Source organism: Denticeps clupeoides, chromosome 20 (genome assembly GCF_900700375.1).
Source record: "Denticeps clupeoides chromosome 20, fDenClu1.1, whole genome shotgun sequence".
NCBI classification, from domain to species: domain Eukaryota; kingdom Metazoa; phylum Chordata; class Actinopteri; order Clupeiformes; family Denticipitidae; genus Denticeps; species Denticeps clupeoides.
This window is the reverse complement of record NC_041726.1, coordinates 16,855,838-16,875,825: the sequence shown is the minus strand read 5'-3', so window position 1 is coordinate 16,875,825 and position 19,988 is coordinate 16,855,838. Positions and strand designations below refer to the sequence as shown.

Genomic DNA, 19,988 nt, shown 5'->3' with positions numbered 1-19,988 from the left:
AAACACAAACAAACGCTTGTGGCTGTGACTTGATTAATACACAGACAGTACAAAAATTAGAACATGAAACAGGACAACGATGACAACAAAAGACTAAAATGAAAAAAAAAGCCGGCTTATGTACACAATAGTGCGGGTAAAAACAAACAGGAGGATTAGGGAAGATGAAGATGGGACTGGGCAAGATGAAGACACTGCTGTCTGGGGACCTGAAAAACTCAGGTGTGGTGTAGATTTAATGTTAAAGGTGTAACAAAAAATGCTGTGGGTGCAAAGGGAACAGCACACATAATAATAATAATTATAATAATAATAATGTTATCCTTTTAAATTCAGAACTTTTTAAATTCAGAACTTTTCATGTTCCATGTTGTGGTCATGACTATTAACTGAACTGCTCTTAAGCCAAAAAGAAGTGATTGTATTCACATCACATCATGTCCATTTCCAGATTTGCAGCAAACATTTGCAAAAGCAAAACTGCATATTGGTTCATATTATGTATTATAAGTCTCCCCATCAGGCATATGGATTTTCATTTCAATTTTCTGTTGTAATTTGGAAAGACAATTACCCATTGTAAGACCTTTCACAGGTCAGTAAGTTTTTTTTAGTTTAATTGTTACAGCTAAAATTGTCTCAGTAGCACAACGTTCTTGGCTCCTTCCATTATTTTAAGCAGTTTAATTTATGCAATTGACAAGCGTTTATGAGGAACTGGCCTCTACAACCATTCATTATGAGAGCTGAATGTAAATCATGGTGACCTGCTAAACAATCCATCAGTAGCCAATCACTTCTCCGACTGACCGTAAATTGCAACATCTATTTGTCAGGCCCTCAGATACACATATTCATTCGGGGCTCTGTTCATATTTTTTCAATGCACCCACCTTTAAAGTGCTCTTACTGACCAACCAAATCAACCAAAAATTGTTTTTATTTAGCAGATGCTTTTATCCAATTTACACTCATGCTTGAAGACAATGGAGGCATAGAAGTACTCAGTTGCTACTCAGAGTGCATGGAGTCATAATAAGACCAGATATAACTGGTTGAGTGAGGTGGAAGTTTGGGTGGAACTGCAGGTTTACCTTCCCTTCGCTGTTTGTCTGCCTAAGGTAAAAGTAAAAAAAAAAAGCAGGACTTTCTTATAGCCAAATGCATTGCAGGTTGTGTGCATTTCATAAAGCATCAGTTGGTCCAGGCACCTGTTGTATTTATTAATAGATTATATTTGCTGCCTTAATGACATTTAATAAATGGAGCATTAAGAAAAACGTCTACTACTAAGCCTATAAGTGAAAAAATGCAGGCCAACCTTTAGTAAGCCCTCAAACATCAACAGGTACACTGCTCTGCATCCAGAAAATGGCCTACTTGTGCATTCATGCATCTTGTATTTGTGGACTTAACGTGGAAAGATGGAGAAAGTGAGGCTGTGGTGCAGGCGAGAAAATAAATAGGAGGCTAGTTGCTTTCTGCCGGTCAACAAGTCCCCGCTGCCCTTTGCATCTAATCAAATGGGCTGCTGAACATTGTTTTGGGTTTTATTAGGATTCAGGCCTATTCTCTGTTGAAGGGGTGGAGCAAGGGATGTGAGGAGATTGGGAAAGGAGAGAAAGGTGAACTGAAACAAAACTAATGAAATTCCGACAGCTGTGGTTGAGGTTGAGTGTGTTTTGAAGGAGTCATTGCACACTTTGCTCACACACATGAATCATTGTATTGCAGTAATAGAGGACTTTTTTCAATAAGGTAGGGACAGTAGGTGAGAATGAAAGAAAGCGAGATTGTCAATCAGTATGGGATAGAGAGTAGGGCAAGGCAATTTTATGATCTCAATCGATCACAATGATAAAATTCCACTTTATTGCATTTTTTCACAATCATAATAAAAATGGCAAAAATTGTCTCCTTTTATGTGTGTATTTACACTATAGAAGTTATGCACATAGTACCATGTGACGTGTTTCACAGTGTATGTGTAAAGCTAGCAAAGATCAAAAAAGCTGAAAACTGAGAAATGGAGGGCAGCGAGAGTCATGGAGAGGACTTACAGTTATGTGAAGTCACTGTTGACAGGAAGGTTATACGACATCAGTTGTTAAATCACTTGGAAATATACCATCCAAATGACTTCACAGAAAGCATACAAATGCAAAGTTCTGGCCCCAGCGGTTTACACCAGAGAGAGATTTTAACAAAGGTTCTGCCAAATGGCACCTTTAAAGCCAGTTGTAATGTTTTTCTCTTTTTATTCAGGTAGCCATCTTTGCTGGCACCTCTGGGTAATTATAAAAAAAATGCTTGTCTGAGCGCACAGCACATTCAAGTTTATCCTTTGCTGCTGACACATTTGGTGACTTAGACGTGCATCAACACTTCCACTGCCCACACAAACACATGTTCATTTGTTCATTTGTTATTTGTCAGCTACATAATAAAATCTTTTGGGATTCAGCTTTATTTTGACATTAGTACCTGGACACATTGCTCCAGTATATTTCCTCAGGCACCTTTTCCACAAAAATGATTGTAGCTTTTGCCTCTGAACTCATTTGCCATGGTTATGAGCACACCTATCAGTCAATATTTTTGCATAAAATTTGCCAACCCCAGAATACACTGATTTCAGTGATTTTCAATATACTGATTATTTCAATGTTTTAAATCAGGTTTCAATGAGCTTGATGTATTTATTTCTTGTTTGTGGGATTGACTAACTTCTCTATGTTTTTTGTAGGTTTTCTTTTCTGCTCACCTTTCCATCTCACTTACACACACATAAAAACACTTCATTACCTAAAACTGGAGGCTCTTATTATGTTCATGTGGCAGACTCTATTGTGACAGATAGCTCTTAGAGTCCACTTATTATCCTGTCACAGCTGAATAAAAACACCAGGCTATAATCCATGCTAACCAAAACCCATTATAGTTCTTTATCTGCTAAACATATCAATCATAACTCAGTTGATATCTAATGTTAAAAGTGAATTTAATCACTGAATTGTTTAATATGAATATTATGAATGTTCCAAATATTTGCCATGAAACTGTATGTAGATTGAATTTACTGTAAAAGAGATAAAACTCTCTGCACAAAGCACTGTATTAAAAACACTCCAATCTGATGTTACCTGGCAGAAAGAGGCATGGCACAATAGAGGTTAAAAGAATGAACAATTTCTAAATTATTAGCACCAGTAGATTACTATTGCAGTTACATGTAAATATTGTATGTAAAAAAAAGTTATCAATGTTACAGAAACACCCAAAATAAAATAAAGGAGAAAGGTATAGATACAAATAGAGAACAGCCAGGAGCCAAGCTACAGAGAAGTCACCTGGTCCAGGAGAAACAGGAAGGCATAGGTCCGGAAACTGGGGGAAAAATCCCTCCAGCTCCTGATGGAGAGGAAAAAGAAGTGCCCATAGACCACAAGAGAAAATTATTTTATTCATTTGACTCCCAGGAAGTTGCCACAGACCAATCAGAATTTGTTGTTTCTGCCCTGTCCTTCTCGTCGTCATTTGTCAGCCCTTAGTGTCTCCTGCTTCGAGGGTGTCGCAGCCCGACCCAGACACAAGCAGGGGACCCCGAACAAATGGCTGGCCTTTTACGCCTCTTGCTCGGAAGGAGGCCATTTGACAAAGATATGGAGAACACAGAGGTGATGAACCTCTGCACAAGACAAAAGTGTAGAGTCATGGACTTGTGACTTCCAATCTTACAGTTCTTACAGCTCTGTATTGTGAAAGGTACACACCACTGGTCAGTGAGGAAGCACAGTTGTGTGTACAGGAGTGTGTTGTGTAAAATATGAGTGAGGTCAGGACATGTGGTTACGTGAGGCAGAATACAGGCAGTGGTCTGCACTATAGAAACCTTTTTATAATTTCTGATATTTAGCAGTTCTTGTTCAAGGGGTGAAAAACTGGGTTGATGCATACAATTGTCGCCAATATAACATTTGCAGACAAGTTGACTATACCCAGTCTGGCCTTATATATCTCATGAATGTGTTTAACATTTTCAGTCTTGCAGATAAGATATAAAGCTGCAGTGAAAAGAGCAGGTAGACAGTACTGTGCCACACTGAACACTGAAGGGGGGATCTTAGTCCAACGGGTGCTTTTTACTGTTCTTCCACACAGAAAAAAAAATAAAAAATTAGGGTGTCATGCCTTGGGGTATGAAGGAGGAGGCGCAAATGCTCGACATATGGACAGTTAATGTGAGTTTTAATAAATGAACAGACAACAGCATGAGGAACAGCATAAAGAAACAGAAAAGCAGTAAAACATCATTAATGACAAACAAGCATCGTCTGTGTGTCTATGTGACTTCAAAGTGAAGTGATTGTCATTGTGATAAACACACAGCACGCGGTGCACGTAACAAAATGTGTCCTCTGCTTTTAACGCATCACCCTTAGTGAGCAGTGGGCAGCCATGACAGGCTTTTAGGCCACGACTGCCCTTTGCTGTCACAAGTGGGTTTTTGAATATACAAAAAAAAATTTGTAAATGCAACACATCTAATATATGTAAACATGATTTAGTCAAGTACTTTCAGTTGTTTTTAGAGAACATACTATAACATACTATATACTATATTTTCTCACAGTGACTGAATTGAGAACCTGAAATCAATTAATCATTTTGGCACAGCACCAGAAATGGAAAAAGGTGCCATTGGATCAGATAGGGGAGGTTAATTTGCATGTGCCCATTTACTGGGGATATGTAGGCACTGTTTATGCTTGTCTGTGACTGTGATATTGGGAATACTAGAGTACTGGCGGCCACTGTTAAACACCAGATCTTTGTCTGGCCTCTGTTGGTGTCATCCAGGTTTCTTGTTCTCCCTCTGTCAAGGCACTGAAAGGCCTGAACCCTCAGGTGGCTTCACCTTTCTTTTCTTGCAGACAGGATGGACCAGGGAATTCCCAGGTTCTATTCCTGCATGTCCCTTCAGGAGGTTTGGGGAGTTTGCAGGGCTTGTATTAGTTCGCCCACCCTGCCCTCCCAGACAGCAAGGTGTCCCTTCAGGTCCCAGGGCTGCAGCCCCTGAACCATTCTGTGCCCTCCAAAATAAATTCACCGGTGGAGAGCACCCCCCGGCTGGTTAAGGGGGCAACTTAGGCAAGTGCAGCAGGTTGAGGGATTTGGCAGACGCTACAGGACTAACTGGTAAAGGTTAGCAAGTGAGTGATGTGAGTATCAGTCAGTTTTGTCATTTATTTAAGGAACGCTTAAATACATTTTCAAATAAAATGAATTTCTTTTTTTGAATGAGCATGAAATTAAGAACGAGTGGAGGTTGCCCTCAAACGTACTCACTTGGTCACTTAACCAAATATGTACCTTTTCCTACGTGTGTGTAATGAATGCTGATCTGAATGCTGCCAATTGAATAGTGAATAACATAGTGAATAGTGAACATAGTGAAATAGTGAATAGTGAAAATAAGATTATTTAACATTAATACGAGTTCCCCAGCCTGTCAGTGGTCCTGCAGTGGTTAGAAATGGTGATTGGTGTAAAGAGTGCTTTGGTCACATAGTGGCAGCTCAGATGGCTGGATCTGGAATTTCTCCCCTTATGTCCTCATAAAGGGGAAAGGCGTATGTACAACATGTACAACAATTGTGGTTGGTGAATGGTGTTGATCACGTCATTTCTGCAAATGCCACCTCTAAAGCTACAGACACAGAAACGGCGCGTCCTGGGGAAATCTCATTGTAGGACTGTGGCTTTAATTCTGCCCCACGGCTGAATTTTGGAAAGAGACTTCAGTATTTGGAGACCAACTAAGTCCATGTGTGTGTATGGTGAAGGTTATGCTGAATGTAAAACACAAGGTCCATTTAGAGCCATTTATCCAGAGCTGCTGTGTTTTCTCTGTACTCGGCACATGACAGCTAATCACTGTTGGCTGCTCTGCATTTCCCGATGAGCTGCAAGTTATATCACTGCCCCAACCCTAAATTATTCATAATCCCTTTCCACCCCCAATGGTATGTTCTGTTCTCTTCTCTGCTCTTCTCTTCTCACAGCAGTTGCATTCTAAAAACAGAAGGTTTTTGAAGAAATTGGCACCCATATGCACCCCCACATGAGACAGTCTTAAATCATTGTAGTTAATTACTTGTGTTTTCACTTTTTCATGTTGCTCAGAAGCAGACGTACCCATGTCCAATCTTACATATGGCCATGAAACATTCTGAATATTTTAATTTCTAATACAGTCATCCACTGAGGTTGCAGTCAATCTATGACAGCTCCAGCTGGCTGAGTGCCATGATTTTCCAACATGCTTCAGGCTCGTAAGGGAATGGCAGCGGTGCCGGAACACATTAACAGGAAAATTACCTTAATGGTCATCATTTGCTAATTGTTTTCGAGGAAAGGACAAAAAATGAAATGAAACAAAGGAAACAAGATGTGGTGTGATGGGATGAGAGGGGATGGGGGTCAGGAGGATCTGTGAGGGTTTTTTCTAAGTGTCCCTTTCCAACATGGGTTGAGATCTGAAGAGACCTATTATTTTCTCTCTCTCTCTGTCTCTCACACACAATCATTCACTCTGTTAACAAAACTTAACAAGGATTTGTTAACAAAACAAGTATTCGCATAACACAGAATTAGAAAATGCACAGTGAAAAAATCTGTTATTGCAATAAGGTAGTTAGACTTATTATTTTCATTGGGCATATTTATTTCACAAAGCAATGTGAAAATATGACAGCAAATAAACACACACACCCAAATGTCACAGCTGCTGAATAAGGTTCTGGTTGAAAGTGATTAGTTGTCACTCATGACACACTACAGCACAGCACCCAGTGCACACAGTGAAATGTGGTCTCTGCATTTAGCCCATCCCATGACAGATACCTGGGGAGCAGTGTGTGGGGACTGGGCTCAATGGCACCTTGGCAATTCGAACTGGCAAAGTTCCAATTACAGGTCTGTTTCCATACTTGCTAGACCAGTACAGCCCTGGCTGGTTAACCACTTACAACAGCATATGGGTTACAACCTGTAACCATTGGCACAGTATTTCTGGCAACAGAAGGTATCAGAAAATTACACATAAAACATAAAAAGCATAAAAACAACCTCTTTTTTTATTAATGTTCTTATTTGTATGATTATTCAATGTTATAACATTTTATGATTTTTAAATAAATAGAACTGAGTTTTGCAGGCTTTTTCCCATTACCTCTACTCTGGACCATAAAGTTGATGTAATGTGGATGAGATGCTACAATCACTTGCACAATAATGTGAAACAGTTTCTTGTGAGTATATTTTATCACACCCGTGACTTTTGACATCAGTGTAGCGCTATAACTTGAACCCCAATGCTTCATCACATCTGCTGCTTTTATCTTTTTTTTTTCTTCCTATCTCCCACTTTCATCCTCCTTCCAGTCCTGCTGCCTCAGCAGTGCTTAGCCGTACCTAGTGAATGAGATTAGAAAAGGGACAACATGATTTAGCTCCATACGGTCCACAGGGAAACGCTACCAGGTGGTTGGCGCAGCTCGGCGGCCATTTGTCTGTGGCCCAACGCGGCGTCCTTTAGTGTAGGCAGGGAGTTGGCCATGGTAATAAAGGGGAGGCTGGATAAAGGTGTAGTGTCTTTTATGCTACGTGAAACAAGCACCACCATCGATTTAACTGCCAAGTGTGCAGTGGGTATCTGGCATGCAGCTTCCAGCCGGGCTTTATGTTTCGTTTCTAGTCTGAAAAAAAACCTATACAAATGGTTACTTCATTGTCTTACAGCTGTGCTTTGCCTAGTAAATGTACCAATGACAAACACACACTTCTCTTTTGTATGATATGTGCTCAATTTTTATTGCAAATGCATACATATGTGTATCCTTTGTTTTGTATATGGGAGACATGACGCTTGTACAGTGTGTGTGTGTGTGTGTGTGTGTGTGTGTGTGTGTGTGTGTACTAGTGACAGTGGCATGAGCCTGCGGGTCATTATTCACATGCTGACACTTCATTTAATCCCATTTTATTATGGAGCAGCACTGGGCAACAGTAAATCAGCCGCTGCGCTACTGACACCAGTTTAAGGGTGACTTTAATCAGTAGAGTTTTTCTACTCGCCCAATAACAGCCCCCCACCCCCAATACATGCAAACACACACACACACACACACACACATGCACTTCATACAGCATGGATCCGGGGTGATCTGATCACAGCTGGAGAGTGAAATGAAATGAAGAGAACACAACCATGATGCATTGAGGACATACACACCACACAACTGTCTACACGAACCTCAATAAATCATCAGGAACGGGTTCCATTTAAAATTATCTTTGTGGTAAGTGTATACTGTAAAATGGGGTATACTGTAGTGACAGTTACGAGGTAATTGAGGGGTTATGATGCTGCGGTGTGGGTTTTTATTTGCTTGATCCATCAGGTCTTGACCTTAGTAATGTCTGCTAAGAACAAGTTACTACATTTTAAAATCAGTGACTCATGCCACTTTAAAGAATGTTAAAGTAAATCATGTGACTGCGGTGATCCAGTGCATACGGAGTTGAAAGTTGGTATGTTTGATTTCTCTCGCTCTTGAAGTGAGAGCACAGCACACGGTGCACTCAATGAAATGTGGCCTCTGCTTTTAACCATCACCCTTAGTGAGCCGTGGGCATCTATAACAGGCGCCCAGGGAGCAGTGTGTGGGGATGGTGCTTCCGATTATGGGGCTAGGCCAACACTGCTTATATACTTGTGAAGCTCTTATGAAATTATATTTCACATTTCAAACTAAAAGTTTGATGAAATTGCAGAGTCGATCAGCTGCTAAGTCACTGGAAAATCATTGGAAAAAGATACCAGTCTAACAATTTGAGGCATTGGTGGCCTAGCAGTTAAGGAAGCAGCCCCATAATCAGAAGTTCGATTCCTGGTCCACCGAGGTGCCACTGAGCAAAGCACCGTCCCCACACACTGCTCCCCGGGCGCCTGTCATGGCTGCCCACTGCTCACAAAGGGTGATGGGATAAAAGCAGAAGACACATTTCGTTGTGTCACCATGTGCTGTGCTGCAGTGAATGACATTCACTTCACTTTCACTTTCATGATGGCTTTGAGTGTATGTGTGTGTGTGTGTTTGCATTGGAACCCATGATCTGTATTTGTAATGGGGGGGATTTCTTGGACTATATCTCCCTCTATGTGAATTTTTATTTAAACAAGATCAGTTTAAGAAAAATGTTCCTGTGATTGCAATTTTTTTAAGAGCATGACGTTAGGTGACGTCCTACTCAAAGCGATGTTCTGAATTGGCAGCAAAATTCCATAAAGAAATTATGAGTGATTGTATATGTCATATGATGTGCATTTCATATCCATGTAATAAATCAGATCCCACACAGGAAGTAAAAAAAAAACAGCTGCATGAACATTTTTACATTTTGATTTGAAATGCCTAATATTTCCTTCATAAAATGATTGTAAAACGTGCATGTTGTTCATCCGTAGGTTAACAGGATTTCAAGTCCCCTCACCCATCGTGAGTACTGGCTCTCGCCTCACGCTCTGGCTCCTGTCTGACTATGCTGTGAGTGGGCAGGGCTTCAAGGCCGTTTACGAGGGTGAGTCACGCCACCTCTTCTGCTCTCTCCTCATCTGCGCTCATCTGTACACTTTCACTTTTTCTTCTGTCAGTTTCACTCTCTCTCTCTCTCTCTCTCTCTTTTGCTTGGCTGTTAAAGGTTACCATGCTATGGAGTGGTGCTGTGATTTGGTGCTGTGGTCTTTTTTGGGGTAATTGCATTCATAGTCATGGTAAGGCTAAAGGCAGCCGGTTCATTGAAAGTACAGCTGGGCGCTGTGTTTCTCAGTGTTTTTATGACTGTAACTAAATGGTCCGGTCCTCAGCCAAGTGGGACAGCCAAGAGTGAAGCTTCTCCAGTCCTGTGGTGTGGCATTGTGTCACCAATTTCAATATGAATTGCGTAGGTGCAAAAGACAGAGTCTTTTGAATGCCATCTGTCCCTTCAATGCCATTGACAGGTAGTTGCCTAGTGGGTAACACACTCGCCTATGAACCAGAAGACCACAAAGTCAGAGTTTCAAACCCCACTTACTAAGCATGACACTTAACCCTGAGTGCCTCTAGGGGGCTGTCCCTGTCACTACTGATTGTAATTCAGTCTGGATTAGGGTGTCTGATAAAATCCCAAAAATGTAATCCTAAATGACAAAACTCTTCTTGGTCACCAGAAGCACAGTGGGTCAAGTTGACTCATTATCATTATAATGATCATTTAAGTTGCATGATTTAACCTTCATTAATAATAATAATAAAGGTTAGTGAAGATATTTAAAAACAGCATGCTGCATTTCATTACTCTCCAAATCATGAGTATGTACAGCAAGCTATTTTAGTCTGTATGGATGTGTGTGTACATTTATATGTGCCAGCTCCAATGGAACCAAGTCTAATGGTCATAAATGATAGCAAATTACTGCCCATCAGCTCCGCATCAATCCAGGGTTTCATTTGCTCTCTCTCTTTCCAGGAACAACAGGTATAACAGGTATGTCTCTTTCTGGCTAAAACGGATCCATGTGGCTGTATGAGTATGAGAGCCCCCCGCTCTCAGCCCCATCAGGCTCTTCTCTGTGGAACCTCTGCCTCTCTCTATTTACACCTCATTACATAATGAGTGTCATTTCAGCTGTAATGCTGACGCCGATATAAACAGCTACAGAGGCGTAGCCTGCTGTGTGCAGAGACAAGTACAACAGTGTCACTCTTGGATTTGATGGACGAACCGTATTGGTATATATTTGGTGCATAAATATTGCCATTTTTGCATGACTATCTATTAAATGTACTGTCTGGTATGTGTGGTTCATATTGTGATTTAGTAAATGATTCATAAAATTATTTGTATTTATAGCTGGGGTTCTGATTGGGGTCCATAGTTGGGAACTGATAACTTCATTGATGGTAACATGAAGGTGTCTGTCAAAAGCAATACACTTAAATGTAAATGGTAGAACTGGAACCAGGACTGGGTTTACATACCAGTTAACACAGATGCCTGGGCTCTTAGGGAATTGTGCCATGGACAACAGCATGATTCTTGCCAGCCTCATCCCAGTCTTCCACAAGGTAAGAACTATAATGGACACTGTTTGTCATAGTCTTTGTGAATGCTGAACTGAGCTGAGCAGTTTGTCTATGATGAACCTGAACCCACACAATCATGAGACACATGGTCCTGTGTCTAAATATGGAATAGATGATCCACTGGGGCAGAATGTGCATACACTGATTTCATGTAGGTGGTACATATCACGACAACCAATACTGCTAACATACATACAACTAGAACTAAATCAGATTTATGGGCATTGTTTTAAGCTGAGATATTGCCATAAAAAAACAAATCAAATTAATATTTCCTTTTGGTTATTTTGTCTTTGAGGTCGGGGGCTGAATATTTGTCCCATAGGTTGATAGCCATGCGATTTTCATAAAGTGTCTCCTTTAATACTGAAATGACGATCCTTCATTGCTTTTTGCTATGAAGACAGTGCTTTTTTAAAATTGCTCTGAAAAGCATGTTTGATTTATAGTATAGTGCTATATAGGGACTAGGCTAAGCACTGTTGATGTTAAATGGATCTGCCCGGGTGGAAGTGCCCTGGTAGTGTGGGGTGAGCATTATGGCTCTGTGCTGCTCTCACGGAAAGTGCCGTAACCCCCACATTTGGGCCGAGGCCAAAAAGCTGTGACCGAATGGAGTGTTTTTCACAACAGATCGCTAATGAATGACATTGTTGTGAAAGTCATTGTGAATGGAGCACTTAACTGAAACCCAGCGGGTGATGAATGGAACTGCTGAGATTCATTATGTACAGAAGAGTACAGAACAAACTACACACATGTATACACATAAATTTGCTTTTATATATTTCTGTGGACCTAGCCATAATGATTAATTGTCCCAGCTCTAGCATTCATTACCCCATGTACGCTGATTCTTCCTGCCATTTGAGGGAGAATTCCTTTCTTATGTTTAGAAAAAAAAACACAAATCGTAATTATATTGGTTTATATCTAATTTCATTTTAATATGTCTAACTTATGTGAAAATTTGAGGTTAGTGACATGACCTCACGCTTCCAAGGTCATGAATTTAAATCCCAGCTCTAGCCTTGTATGCTCTGTGCTCATGGGAATATTAGAAATGGTTATAAGTTGTGAGTGAGTGAGTGCGTGTGTGTATATGTGTACAAATTGACCCATGGTAAGTACAGCCAAAACTAGATAAGTAAACACTAGGGATGTGTGGATTGATCCTGTATATAGATACTATCAATACCAAGTTGGTATCAGTATTGGATCGATACTAGCACAATATTATCAATATTTTTGCTTGTTTTTTTGTGTACCACGTTCCAACTGAAAGTAAACGTGCTAGAAGAAATATTGCTTCTCACACACTAGTCATAGAGATGTCTGCTTGATGGCCTGGGCGAGCACAATCCCCGCCTCCCAAGCAGCATAGTACCCAAGACCCACCAAACTCTCCTCTTCTCATGGCACTTTCAGGACACGCACTTTTCAGTTCGACTCAAATTGACTTTTTGTATAAAGTATCGGAATTGAATTAGTATGGCTAATATCAACCTGAATTTTACTTGGTATCGGATCCAAAATGAAATCAGTGGTATGACACATCCCTAGTAATATAAGTATATACTATATAAGTATTATATTTTTGCTTCTAAGAAACTGAAACATGAAACAAATGATTAGTACGGTAAACATGATTTCAGTTTTTTTTCTCTCACACTTTTTTTCTGTCTATGTATTTCATGCACTTTACACCATTGGTGGTAATTTTAATATAATTGATTGTCAATATGGGCATCTTATTCTGCATACAGATCTTAGCAGATCACATTCGTTAAAAAACTCACCCTTATTTTTAAAGGGAAAGACCGAACACCTAAAACCATAAACTCATAACAGGATGCATTTCAGATTCAGGCGACCCAGTATCAACCTTTACCTTAGTAGTGTGCACACACAGAGGAGCAAAATAAATCAAGCCCGTAAGAGAGAACATTTTCATTCTGGTCGTACACACCCACTTTGCTTTGTTGTTAATCCAATGTCTTTTTGCCAGTCGTTGTATTTTATTGGATTAAAATAGACTGGTTAAAAACACTGACATTCATGGTCTGTTAGAGAGTGACCTTTCTTCTTTTATGTGTTTTTCATCTTGGTGCAACACTACTAGTCTGTGCTTTTGACATCCAGCAGGACTGTAATGTCTGCTGAGGGATTTGACGGTGTTTTAGGTCAAAGGTCAAGTTGTGCTAGAAGTCATGAAAACTGAATGAGCAGAATGACAGTGTCATTTTCTCTCTTTTTCTCTTTTTCCATAAGCACACATACACACTCACACACATAATCAAATTAAACCCTTTTCCTGTCTCCGCCTTTGTCTTTGTCTCTGTCATCCGACTTTGTTTATTCCCATCAAGCAACCCTCTCCTGGTTTATTATTCAAATAATTTGTTCTGCATGACTTAAATGGAAGATAACTTCAAATAAAGGAGTTCATGCTTGGCCAATTCCCATATTCCCATTCGAAAATAGGATAGAATGGGTTAGAAAGCACACACTTGAAATAAATGTCTGCAAATGTGTAAACAATTACATAATGAATAGCCTTTCTAGAATGAACTCATTGTCTTATTGTATTTCCAAGCAGAAAGTAATGAATTGCTCTTAATATACATAAAACTCATTACGTACATGAGAAAGCTCACTGAACTCCATTAATCTTCTGCTTCAGACAGAATGAGGTAAAGTGTCCTTCCTCTGCTCAGGATGATCTTGGGGGTCCCGAGTCCCTAACTAGACACTGGGATGCTGCTGCAGTTTAGCTGACATTGTTAGCAGAAATTGAGGGAATTGTACATTTGTATTTTTTTTTTCTGTGTGGGGATATTGGAGGGAGGGTACCAGGCAGGTCATCACCATGGAAAAAAAATTCAAGTCCTGTTTTTGTAGATTGTAATTTATTATTTAGTTTTAAAAACATATAAATAAGAAATATTTTTTTTAAAAGAGAATGATGGGAAGCATGTGAAAGAGGGAAACTTGTAAAAGAGAGGAGTGCATGTGTGTGTGTGTGTGTGTGTGTGTGTGTGTGAGTGTGTGTTTGTGTGTGTGTAACCTGCCAACCTCTCGTCAGCTGCAGAGTGCCTGATGGGCAGATCTAATTTAATCAGAGCCGCATGTGCCCCCCTGAGCTCTTCATTTCCATCAGACTTTTTTACGAACTTGAATGCTCCAGAGGACGCTCTCACTACAGGACCGGCATTTGGGCCTGTGATCGACATGGTGGTGTGACCCATTACAGATTACACCACGATTATCAGAGACTGTCACTGGGAATTTTTCAACAGGCCAGATGTTCCTGAAGGAATCAGGCAAGGTTGCCATGGTAATACAGGCCAGGGCACTTCTTGAGGAAGCACTGAGCATTGAATCCACTTGAAATGTGTGCAATGTTGGTGCAACCCCCCTTTACTGTTTGTGTCATGGGAGTAGAATTAGAAAGTATCGGATCAATATAATGGTGGCTATTCTGGTAGAAGCTCTTCTGTGGTGCTGAGATGCTGTGTCCAGATAGATAATATTTCCACAGATGTTGCAGAAATATACAGTCATATGGTGGACAGGTCATTGGTCACTGGTCAGTTTGGGTTTTTTTGGAGGTAAAAAATCAGGGTAGTCCTATTTTAGAGGGTTTTTAAATTTCCAAGCAATTTATAAATTCAGTCAGTGTGTGGTGGGGTGGAAGGCTACTGGGCAAAGATCAGGCAGCTGACCCACAAGGTCCCTGAGCAACTCACTTAACCTTTAATTAGTGAAGACTCATTGCTCTGAGAGCTTTCGCCTAATGAATATTCGTCAGGCCTGATGTCAACACACAGTCCTTCATGGTGCGTCCAGTAGGCATCATCAGTTGGAGAAACACCAACAGAGTAAACAAGGTGTTGGATTTTATTTGCTGGGTAGTTATGGGAGGCAGTTTTTGCTGCATAGTAGATATTGTTGTATTTTTATAATGTGATATGAAACTCAACTCATCTTATTTTTATTCTACAATAAAATTTGCAAACCTAAGTGAGGAAGTAAATTAACGATTAAAATGAATTGAAAAAGTGACCAAACACTGTAAAATTTTCAGGCCAATGCAGATGCCAAAGCCTGTCATATTCTCTGGTCTCTTCTTTCATTTTTGTGCTTGATCTGGGGTGGGAGGTGGTAAGTCTGCTGTGTGACCACAGCACCCTTGGTAGACACACTGCATCCTGCTTCCCGTGACATTTCCAGGTCTTTCTGAAGCTTCAGGAAGGAAATAATGATAACAAGGATTATGATTTATTACATTAACACTTTGTTTTGATTAAAAAGATTTGAATCAATATATCAAAATAAGGTGTAATCAATAGCTACAAATTTCCTTGTGGCCTTCTTCCTTTTAACAGGAACTGGGATTAATCATTTATAGATGTCTCAGGGTTGGTTAGGGAATGAGGCACAGAAGAGGGAAGTCAAATGACAAAACGAGATGTATTAATAGCACAAAACGCCAAAAAGTCCAAAAGGTGTGTGAAAAGGGGAGAACACAAACAAAGACAGAACAGAAACAAACACAAAGCGGCATCTGTCTGTGTTGTCAGGCCATGAACCCAGCTGCACCCAGCCCGGAAAATTATTTATTCATAAACAGAATTTTAAGAAGATCAGGATGTCTATATTTTAGATATATGTGGCTGACTAAGGGGTGGGGCAGCATCTCTCCAAGGACATCTTCCCCCTGATGAGATGATGAGAACGTCAATGAAGTGTAGGTGAAGAGAGAGAGGACATGTAACCGAGGTAAGAAAAAAAAATGGCCAAATGAAGCAATAAAGATGACCATTTGGGAGGACCTTGGATTTGCTCCTGCCTCCAAACTGTCTAATTTTGCCCCCTTGGGGCAGAGGGGCAACATGTGTTTGGCTGTCTCCAGAAACACACACATGCACACACACACACACACACACACACATATGTATGTATGTCTGTATGTATGAAATGCTCACACAGATACAGGTGAAAAGGACGCACACACACATATGAAACGCTCACACAGATACTGGTGAAATGGACGCACACACATATGAAATGCTGACACAGATACAGGTGAAAAGGACGCACACACACATATGAAACTCTCACACAGATACAGGTGAAATGGACGCACACACATATGAAACGCTCACTCCCTCCCTGTGTAAGTGAGTTTTCAGTAGTATAAATGCATGCTTGTCAGTTTCATATGTGAATGTGTGTGTGTTTGACATGTGTTTGTGTAACAAAAGTCTGAAATATTTCCTATTCTGACATTTCCCTGTACATGTACTTACAACCCAATATGGATCCATTTACACAAATAGTTTTTATTAAACCCCTGTTTTGTGAGTCAAGCAAATTTCAATAAATGCAAACAGATACAGCATTACAATGTGTTTATTTGTATAATTTAAATAATGACATGCATATATTTTTAAATGGTAAGACCTTGATAGCTCAATTAAGTTGAATGGGTGTAGAGTTTACTGCAGCACAATAATTAAAAAAAGAAATAATGACATTTTACAATGTAATGAACATTCTGAATGTTCATTAGTATGTCCAGAAATCATTTGAAGCAAATGCTTGGATTTGTTTCAGTAAAGAGAATCACAAAGCACGTAAGGCAATACTGTGCCACCATAATTTATTCATAACCCTAAAGCAGGAAAATGCAACAAAATAAGTCAGTCATGCCCTCTACTGTCGAGCGCCCTGGAACGAAACGGCAGTTTGGAGGTAAAGCGGAGTGTTCGCTGCCTACTTCTGAACGTTGCAGTGTCATGTTCACACATGCAGATCAGCCTGTAAGCCCATGGGAAGAACACAGGGGTCAGACCCGCACCCATTGCCAGCACATGTTTTCTCACTGATAGCCCCCTGCGTCGAACACATTATTGTCTCGCTTTGGCACTGCAATGGCCTCACTCATTTGATTAAAAACGACCAGTAGCTGGAGGCATGAATATATCTTCTCTGCCTGTATGAATGAGGCAGAGGGCTCCGACGCATAAACAAATTAGTGAGGCACACAGGCTGCTGTGACAGACATACTGGTGGGAAGAATCAAAGTGAGCGCTCACACAGCTGAATTCATGCAGAAAACACATCCATGATCAGGAACAGGAGTGGAAAGCACAGCAAGTGGTGAATAGGTAGCTTTTCAGATTTTTGTGGCAGCAATCTCCAGAGGGTTTTAGTGGAATGTTCTTTGTTACAGTAATCATTTGACCACAAGTTTTTCATCACTGATCATTTATTGGCCATATGTTTAGTAGGAATTGAGGCTTTGGTTAATGTCATAAGGTGAGTGTATTTGTCATGTGAGCATTATGTGCCATGCAAGCATTAATAATGTGCACATAAGTCAATGATGACCAGTTTTGCCATTAATGTATCCAATTAGAGGATGATTGAAGGGATTACAAATAACAATTTCAAATTCAATATGTGTTGAATCACAGGAAAGATCAGACAGTTTGAGAACATATACAGATTTTAACATTTAAAATGAATATATGTATTTACGCCTCACCGCTTCCAAATCAGTGGAACACTGTGTTGTAACTGCTGTGCTGTAGGCTTTGCCTAGGTAATAGCTTACAACATCAAAGACATCACAGCTCACTCTTTTCCTATCCCCCAACTGATGCTGGATTCCATCATTGTTCTTCAAAGTGTGAAAGTCTGGGTAAATATGTTGAAGTCATTGTTCTTTTTTGCTGCATTTTCTGCCAGCAGATGAAAAAAACAAACATCCCATGGAAATTTCAGAATGTTTTTTGTTATCGCAGCACATTTGAACAAGCAAGTATTTCACACTCTTTGAAAGGGTGCCTAGAGCCAAAACAAGCTTTGGTGATGGTGTACTTGTTCTTGTCCTCTTGTCCATACATCACATCAAATCTTTGGTTCTACCCTCTCTGCTATTACTTTTCATTTAAATTATGTGAATGTCCTAAAGTACAAAACACTGTTTCAATAGACTGTGAAAAGTAAGTCTAAGTGCTAGATTTTTTTCCCTTTTTGAAGAAAGTCCAGGGAAATCTTGCAAAAAAATACAAAAAAATTCTAAATCTGATGGAAGAAATTTTCTTCCATAGCAAGAATGATGTTTTCTGCTCATCAAGACTTGAGCAATAATCTGAAGTACATTTAGCAGAAGTTGGCCTTTTATATTTTACGCATATATCTAATAATAAGAATAATTAACTTATAGACCTCTCTTGTAGATTGAAAAGAGGAGAATTGCTATATGCCAGAAGAAGGTTGTTTGACCCCATTGTTTGACCCAAGATTTGCTGCAAACAAGCCTTAAAGTGATGAAGTTGCATTTTGCAGAGGCAAAAATTAACTCGTTTTCCATTTGCCAAGAAATGACCTATAGCCTAGAGAGTATTTTCATTAAAATAATTTGAAAACATTATCATGATAAGTAACATTAGTGCCACATTTTAATGTCCATGTTCATGAGCCTGATTTTATTACCAAAAATAAACTCAATGAAGCAGGAAAACATTTATGCATAACTTTATTAAGATTACAATTTGATTCTTTGAACGGTATAATATCTAAATTAAATCAAATCTAAGTGGTTTAGAGTGTTGTTGTGTTTTTGCTGCTGTAGGGTTAATGAGAGTCCAAGTAATGTTCAACAATAAACCATTAACATAAAAAAAGGAAAACAGCTTGTTGAATTTTACATATTTGTTAATTGAATTTTACTCCATCTTCTGCCTCTAAATCGCCTTCCTCCCACCTCTCTGAGTAAGGAATGACAGTGATTTTCCAGAAATGAGTTTTGTGAAAGCTGAGGGCTAAACACCTTGTGTGTGAGTAAGCACTGTTGAGTGATGGATGCCAAATTAATGAATTTTTAATTGACACTAACCTATGAATGGCCTTTTAATAGGTATTTGTCGGTCTTTGTGTCACCAGAAAAGCAGCGTGGGATTGTGGATAAAACAGACAGAGGTACCATTAGCACAGCAGAGCAAATGAGGGCCCATGGTTCACTTTTTAGTGTTTCAGACAGTTAATTAATTAATGTGAAATAGAGAATAGTTATCCTGACATCATGGGGGAGTCTGCTGCTGGCCTAAATGTCCTACTCTGTTGCAACTTGCTGCTATAGAATTAACAGACCTATGCCCTGGCCACCTCCTGTTACTGAAGGCCTCATCCAAATGGACTTTGCTTACCAGGTCACTTTGCAGCAGCTCAAATGAAGTAACTTACAGAGAAATACAATGGAGTAACTGAGGTTTATCTTGTGATTCTGTGTTCATGTAGTTCATGAGCAAGTGTGTTATGTATTAACATACACACATTTTATTACTTTAAATATAATAATAAAGCATTAGCTTAAAATGTTTTATCAGTGCTTTAGTTTTTACATTTGTGAAAATATTTGTAAAAAGTGTGTAGGCCACTGAGCTGCTGCAAAGTGACCAAGCAAAAAACTCTCTCTCTATACACACAAAAGCACTGTATTCAAACCACTCCAACTTGATGTTACCTGTCAGAAAGAGGCATGGCACAATAGAGGTTAAAAGGATGAACAGTTTCTAATTTATTAACACTGGTAAATTATTATTGCAGTTACATGTGAATATTGTATGTAAAAAGGTACCAATGTTACATAGAAAACAAAAATGAGAAGAAAGAGTAAAGAGAGAGCGAGAGAGAGGGAGAAGCCATGAGAAAAAATGAGAGGATAGAGCGGACTCGAAAACCGGAAAAAACGATGGAAAGGCAGCTGGGAAAGAAAGTGAAGTC

General features: G+C 39.7%; 1 protein-coding gene across 1 annotated transcript in view; it reads left to right on the top strand.

Annotated features, from left to right (window-relative positions):
- Positions 1-19,988, top strand: part of csmd2 (CUB and Sushi multiple domains 2) — a 242,749-nt gene that overhangs the window by 25,473 nt on the left and 197,288 nt on the right. The window contains exon 3 of the mRNA XM_028963348.1: positions 9,533-9,645. Within this exon, the coding sequence (XP_028819181.1) occupies positions 9,533-9,645 (113 nt within the window). The remainder of the gene's footprint in view (positions 1-9,532; positions 9,646-19,988) is intronic.